The 7,454-nt window shown below is 33.5% G+C and overlaps 1 protein-coding gene across 2 annotated transcripts in view; it reads left to right on the top strand.

The window, feature by feature from the left end:
* Positions 1-958: 958 nt before the first annotated feature.
* Positions 959-7,454, top strand: part of arhgef40 (Rho guanine nucleotide exchange factor (GEF) 40) — a 31,901-nt gene continuing 25,405 nt past the window's right edge. For both annotated transcript variants that reach the window (XM_060864319.1, XM_060864317.1), the window contains exon 1: positions 959-1,219. In XM_060864319.1, the coding sequence (XP_060720302.1) occupies positions 1,217-1,219 (3 nt within the window). In that variant the 5' untranslated portion in view covers positions 959-1,216. The remainder of the gene's footprint in view (positions 1,220-7,454) is intronic.

The following is a 7,454-nucleotide window of genomic DNA, read 5'->3' as shown; positions in this document are numbered from 1 at the left end:
ATGAATGCCTTGTGTAATGAATTACATATTGTGCCACGCCACTGTGTAGCACATTTGCACTATCCTTAATGCGTATGACGTCGTGCAGCAATGTTGCAGCACCACCACCACCAACAACAACAACAACAACAATAATCATCATCATCATACTACTACTACTACTACTAATAATAATAATAATAATAATAATAATAATAATAAAAATAAAAATAATAATAACAATAATAATAATAATAATAATAATAATAATAATAATAACAATAATAGATAATTTAACTGAACAAAAATGTGATGCTATTTAATACAGGTCTACAATAATCTCTGATATAAACAGCTTGCACTTTTGTGTTCTATTTCAATTTTCAGAAATAAACATATTGAAATGATATTATGCTTAACTGGCACAAAATAAATCTTATATATCTAAAAAGAAAAAAGGGACCAAAGTTATAAGAACCGAAGGAACGTGATTTTTAGCTTTGTGTTTGTGTGTGTGTGTGTGTGTGTGTGTGTGTGTGTGTGTGTGTGTGTGTGTGTGTCTGTGTGTGTGTGTGTGTGCGTGCGTGTGTGTGCTAAAAGGAAAATTGGTACGTGGTTGAACAGTGTGTCGTTGTTTATACACTCTTCAGTGGAAATGTTAAATAGTTGGAGTGATCAGCAGCTGTAGTTGCCTCTATAGCGCCGCTGTTCTAAATGCTGGGGGCGGGACCTGACTGTCGGGTTGCCATAACAGGCAATTTCCACCGGCACTTTTTCCGAGATATGGGCGGATGACAGCATTCGGCAAGTAAAGGAATTATAAACAGAAGCTTGTATGTTTAGTAGAAACTAAGTCAACATAATAAATTGTAATGATATGATATCAGAGTCCTTATAACGTGGTTATCATGCTTTAAATAGAGTTGTATGGGGAGAGAGAGAGAGAGAGAGAGAGAGAGAGAGAGGGAGAAATCCAATCTGGCAACCTGGACTGACATCGGCCACAGTCTTGGGACAAGCGCCCTCACATTCCGCTCTAAAGAAGCTTTGGCTAAAGAAGTCAAATTCTAATATAATGTCATGCAGTGTTCTCGTCCTGAGCATTTTCAACAGTCATTCTGACTGACAAACACTTATGCAAGCCGTTTCAATTAAAAAGTGTCAATTTCAGACTGATCACATGTTGGAGAAGAAAGAAAATATAACGGCCATGTAGGCAAAGACCCAGAGCTCAATCATGGTAAGTGCTTCAATCATTAAACTTTTCTGTAAAATATACATATAAAATGTAAATTTATGTTCCTTTTTAATTACCAGCCATACATGCATATTTCCTGTTTTGCTTTGTTTTCACAATTTCTATGTATTTTTTTTATTTATTTTTTTTATTTCTGCATTTTGACACCTCTTTTGTGCAGAATAAATAGCTCCAATTAAAAAAAAGGGACCTGCTCTGATTCAGACTTCCTGTTCTTATCTATAAAGAACATTTGTCTGCAGAGTTGGAATGTGGTTGTTGGTTTGGGAAATCCCCCATTCTGGCACTGGGGAAATTCATAAAAAAAAGTATAAAATTTACAACCTATGCTTAAGTATAAAGTATATAGCTACAGTTGTATAATCACTTTGAATAACAAATGCAAGCATATATATATTATTAAATATTTATAGGTTGCTTGTAGAGGACTCCTATTAGAGCTTATTACATTATATGAAGTAGAGTTTTTGGTTTTTCTTTTTTTAATCTACTGTATTAAGTTTTCTTATTCATTGTTAATAAAAGATGTAAAAACTTGGATCCTCACTGTCATGCAGGATCAGAAGGAAAGCTATCCCAGGTCAAGGAGAATTTATTAGTGCACTGACATGCAGAATAGCACCATTCAAAATGCATTTTGTGATGGATTTTATGAAGGTGTAGGGCTATTTATCATTTTCAATTCATCAAATAAGTTAGAAATATGGCTATTTTGTGAAATGGTTTGTTCTGCTTGTTTTCAGAGTGACAGCTTATATGCCCTCTGAAACATTAATGGTTAATTAAAAACATTTGCATTTATAGTCTTTGGCTATTAGTTACTTCCATTTTTGCTTAATAAAAAAGAGAATGTAAGCAAATAGAAAATAACCAATTTTTAAGTTGGTTTGTCCTGGGCATTTTTCATCACACACGTGTGTACCTAGTAATCTGGCAACAAAGATATATAATATTTCTTCCATTTTTCACATAATAATATATATATAATATAATAATAAAGTGTCTATTTTTTTTTGGACTTTTTAAAATGACCAAATAATGCATGAGATACCTTAATCTGATTGAAACATTTTCACTTGTGCTGTAAGAAAATAATCAACAATGATGACACAGTCTGTGTTTTATGATCTTTGGCTTCTGGCTGTAGCAAAATAACATGTATGGACGAGACTGGTTAAAGGCAAACCACAATCTAACAAACTGCTGTTAACCTTTAACACAAAATTCCTGAGCAGTTTCAATTTCTACAAATGCTAAAAACAAGAAACTGCTGAAAATAGAAAATAGGGAAAAGGAAGCACAGGGTTTGAGTTAATGTAGATGAAATAAGCTCTATAATGGTGAAGCCAGCATTTGGTGTGTGGGACTGGGTGGAGTAGTTTGGCAAAGAGGGAAAGAGAAAGGGAGGTAGAGAGAGAGAGGCCCACTTTATTTTGGGAGACGTAAAGAGCCATGGTTATGGTGGGGTGATGCTGCATTTTCCATATAGGAAACACAGAACGAGAGAAAGGAGGATGGGAAAATGAGAATGAAACACAAGGAGAGCAAATGAAAGATTTTTTTAATTGAAAGATGGAAAACCCCTACACACAGAAAATAAGTTCATGTACATTGTTTGGAGCATAAAAAGCACAAATGTACCAAAACATGTATCAAGGTGAATTATAGCAAAACAATTTTTCCATGAGTATATTTCGGATACATTGTGGTAAAGCACATTTGAGGGAAAAAAGTTAAGCATCTTGCTGTTTCTTCTGTTTTCCCACGCCCTTTCTCTAGAATCTGCATTCTATCATACTGCTCCTTTCTCTTTTCCTCACTTTTTCATTAACTGCTGGCTTTGACTCTCCCTCACTCTCTCTCTTTTTTTGCTGTGTCTGTTTGGAGGAGGACTTCAGACTTTTCCGTTAGAAGCTGCACACTTTCAGGCTGGAGAGAAAGAGAGGAAGTTGAGAGGAAAGAGAGGAAGAGCAGAAACCCCCTTTGCATATACACCCTACTAGACAGTGTGCTAGGTCACACACATACTGACCACCCTGCCTATGATATTTCCTTGCTAGCAAATCAAACAGGCAAGAACACAATGTTTAGGACAATTTCCAGCAAATTAATAGATACATTCTGAGAAAAATATCTGGAATAATATATCTGGACTCAAATATAAAACAAATAACATAAATACTTATAAAATCTCTCTGATCAGAGAATTTTCCCACCATGATGGGCAGATAAAGTAAAGTGCACTTTCCTTAAATTATTTCAGGTTATCAGAGCTTAAATAACAATTGTGTGGTCCTTATCCAACTTTTCTAAACAAAATATAAAACTATATAGAACTGCACAGGCTTTTGTTTGATGAATTCTAAATTGCTTTTCGAGTTTTTGGTCCTTACGCTGGTGAAGTTCTGTCAAAATACTCCCACCTCCTGGTGTTGATCTCACTAACGTTTGTAAAGGTATTTTTCTTCAGCATGGAATGAATGGTTCTGTCATCTATCACAGTTTTTGTCTTTGTTTTTTCTCTGGACTTCATGTTACCCTATTGTGTTCCTAAGCTCACTAGTGAAGTCTTTCATTTTAAGAATGTACCAAATAGTTGATTTAAAAAGTGGTGAAAGTACCCTAAAACCTAATAGTCTGTACTTAATTTTAACTACAATCGATTGTGGTAGAAAGTCAACAAAAAAAAACTTTGTAAATATTAACTTTCTGATTTTCACCCTATTGTTTATAAGCTTTTAAACGCCACATTTGTGACAAATAGAACACATGACAAATTAATGGCTTGCTTCTTGCTGACCTGTATATTATTCAACTTGGAAAAAGCAGTGTCAGTAAAACTGACAAGTGAAACTGAAAAGCAATTTCAATCAGAAATCTCTAGCAAAATACAATACACATTGTGGGAAAAGGGCAATAGTGCTCTAGAAACATTTTTCCTCTTTTGTTTTCTCTCTCAGCAAAAAAACAAAACTGAAGTAGGTAAAATATGTGGTGGCCTGGGTAAACCTTCACATGATAAAATTATGGCACATATTATGTTTTATTTATTACATATTATGTATTTTTTTTATTGAATGTATCTAAAAAAGAGAAAGTTTAAGCATATTAAATGAAGGGTACCCAAGAAGCATATTTAATTTAACATATTACAATGAAATATTAAGATAATAAATATGACCATGAAAACATACTTACATTATATTATACTATATTATATATAATTTTTTTTGTACTCTTTGGTTGTTGCTATAATTTAGCTTTAGTGAACTAAAGAGTTGCCTCAGGTCATCAAGTGCAAAAAAAAAAAAAAAAAATACAGTAGGAAAACTATATTTTCCCACATTTTCATGAAACTATGATCTAATAAAAAAATCTAACTGCTATTTATTGTAGAAACAGCTCTTAAACATAATGGACACAATAATAGTAATAATAAAATTGAAGTGTAGGTCAGATTTTAAACATAATAAAATATCAGACAATTCAGTCACAATAATCAAAAATAATAGATTCATCAAATCCAACTAAATTGTGCAACTGTGTCTCAAGCCCTAGTCATCTGAAGGCTTTCCTCTTTATTTTCCTTTAGAGTGAATCAGTAAACTCTATAGTCTGATTCCAGCAAAACACAATGTGATCCAGAGACAATCCGAGGAAACTGGAGATATTTTGGTGATTTGTCTTTAGGCTGTTGAGTTTAGTACATAGTTTGGTGAGCTTGTTTTGTCTGCTACAGAGTTGCTTGTTGTGTGGCATCATAAAGAATGTCTTTGTGCAGAGTTTGAGTTATCAAGCACTGTGAAATGAGTGAACACATAGCAAGCGTCACACTCCAGATTCCTATCTGTATGCACATCCCTAATACACAGTAACATTTCACCATTGGTGTAACATACAATTAACATTTTGCTGTTATTTGTAAAATCCAGTTTCAGTTCCAGCTTCATTACCTGATAGACCTAACTTCCTACTGGCTTTTATATTCAGTTCTTGGTTCTGATGAAGCCGTCTGCACAGGGATTTTTACTTGTATGGTAAACGTGCCATTTTAACAAATTAAAAAAGTATGGTTCTTTATGTGAAGAGACATTTTATAGCATTTATGTAAGGAGTCTCCAGTGCCAGTTTTTTATGACATGGGTAAAAAGGTTTAAATTTATGACTTGGGAAAAAGATTCAAATTTATCACATGGAAAAGCCTAGGACAGAAGGATTTGCAGATTCTCAGGAACAGCATTGCATTTTTACAAATCTAAATAACTTAAAGAAAGAGAAAAAAGGATTTAACTGTTTTAATCTACTATAAGTAATAGTAATAGCTAGGACCTGATCTTGTTTTACAGACTTTCCACAAAACTAATTAAATGTACTGTATCTATAAACAGAAAGAAAGTATGATGTGTCTTGGAAAAGAATAAATGGAAAATGTCACAGTTGGTAAATTGCTGTGGTATAAGAGGAGTAAAATGTGTGTCATTAGAGGAAAATAACTATGTAATGGTAACTTTAGCCATGTTTCATGTCAGGCTGCATCACACTTTCATTCTTTCTCCAATAACAAATCTGTGGTGGTCTGAGGAAACCCTTTGGATAACATTGTGAAACAGGCAAAAAAAGTCATATATTTATATTATTCAATATGTTAATATATATTTAACAAACAATGTGGAAACATTTTTTATCTAGGCTACTGTCTATCCTTGCTAGCTAAGTGAACTAATTATAATGTTCTTTGATTAGTTTTGCTGATCTATATACCACACCATAACTGTCTGAGTTAATCAGAGGAAATAATCATTTTGGATTATTTCCTCTGATTAACTCAGACAGTTATGGTGTGGTATATACTGTAGATCAGCAAAACTAATCAAAGAACATTATAATTAGTATATAATTATAATTAATTATTAGATTTATTATAATTAATATTATTATTATAATTAATATCATTCCAATTCCACTGAAAGCTACTTGGCCTACTTTATTAATAATCTAAACTACTTTTGGATAAAGTGGCAAATTCTAAAGAGTTATCACTCTGGAATAAAAAAGTGAGTTCACACTTATCAACATCATTCACCTCAGTCTTTGTCTCATCAAACAAAGACTGAGGTGAATGATGCCGATAAGTGTGAACTCACTTTTTTATTGCAGAGTGATAACTCTTTAGAATTTGCCACTTTATCCAAAAGTAGTTTAGATTATTAATAAAGTAGGCCAAGTAGCTTTCAGTGGAATTGGAATGATATTGTTAATTATGTTTCTTTTCTTCACTTTTGGATAACTAGATTTTTAAATGTAAATTTTTTTAAGTTACATTAAAAAACCCTTGTACAGTTCAGGAAACCTGTTGTGTTTAGAATTATCTAGTCCAAGTTTGACCTTATGAAGGGTTTCCCAGGCTCCCACACTTATTTTGACTAAATCTTTAATTAGTTTTTTTTATGACTGATTATGTAAAGTTTTTTTACGACTGATTATGTAAAGTTCTCCCTAATGGACACAGATGTTTGGACCATTCTTATGTTTAATTCAGTATTATTTTGTTAATTAAACAATGGGAAAGCCAGCAGGCTCTTTACTTACGTCTACATGATTATAACATTAAGCTAGATGGCCACGTAGCATATGGTTCTGTTTTTTACTGTCCTGAGATATGTAGCTAGTAATCTGATCATTTCAGACCAAAACATGAAACAAGAAAAAGCTATGCTTACAGTGTGCTGTGTCTTACTGTTTAGGCCACGTTTTAACCGCCATACTGCTTTCATCATGCTATCCTTCTGCTTTTACTTTCTTTCCTACCACTTTCCCCTTAGCATGTTTTTCTTTTCCTCTATTCCCACTCGTTCTTGGCCTTGCATAAAACACTCTTTTCCTGGCTAGTTTTCCCTAGTCATCCCTCACTTTTTTCCACCCCCTTTTTCCTGTTGCTCTTTTTTTGACCTGCCAGCCAAGACTCCACTAGACCTCCGTACCTTTTCAGAAAATGTCTCACTATAATTATTGTCAGATGATGTTTAAGTGAGAGGAGGAGATGAATAGAGCAGAGGAGAGTGTGAAGCTTAGGGAAGTGGGGAGAAGTAAAAATAATAAAAGAGGAAGAACGCTGGAAAAATTGAGAAAATATTTTGAGTTGCTGTGACAACTGGGCTGCATGATACGATACTAGAGTTTGCAGGTCTCTTCTAGAGTTTATAGATGGTGTGTGCGT

Source organism: Tachysurus vachellii, chromosome 2 (genome assembly GCF_030014155.1).
Source record: "Tachysurus vachellii isolate PV-2020 chromosome 2, HZAU_Pvac_v1, whole genome shotgun sequence".
In the NCBI taxonomy this organism is placed as follows: domain Eukaryota; kingdom Metazoa; phylum Chordata; class Actinopteri; order Siluriformes; family Bagridae; genus Tachysurus; species Tachysurus vachellii.
Note: the sequence above shows the minus strand (reverse complement) of the source record. Positions and strands in the feature narration are given on the sequence as shown.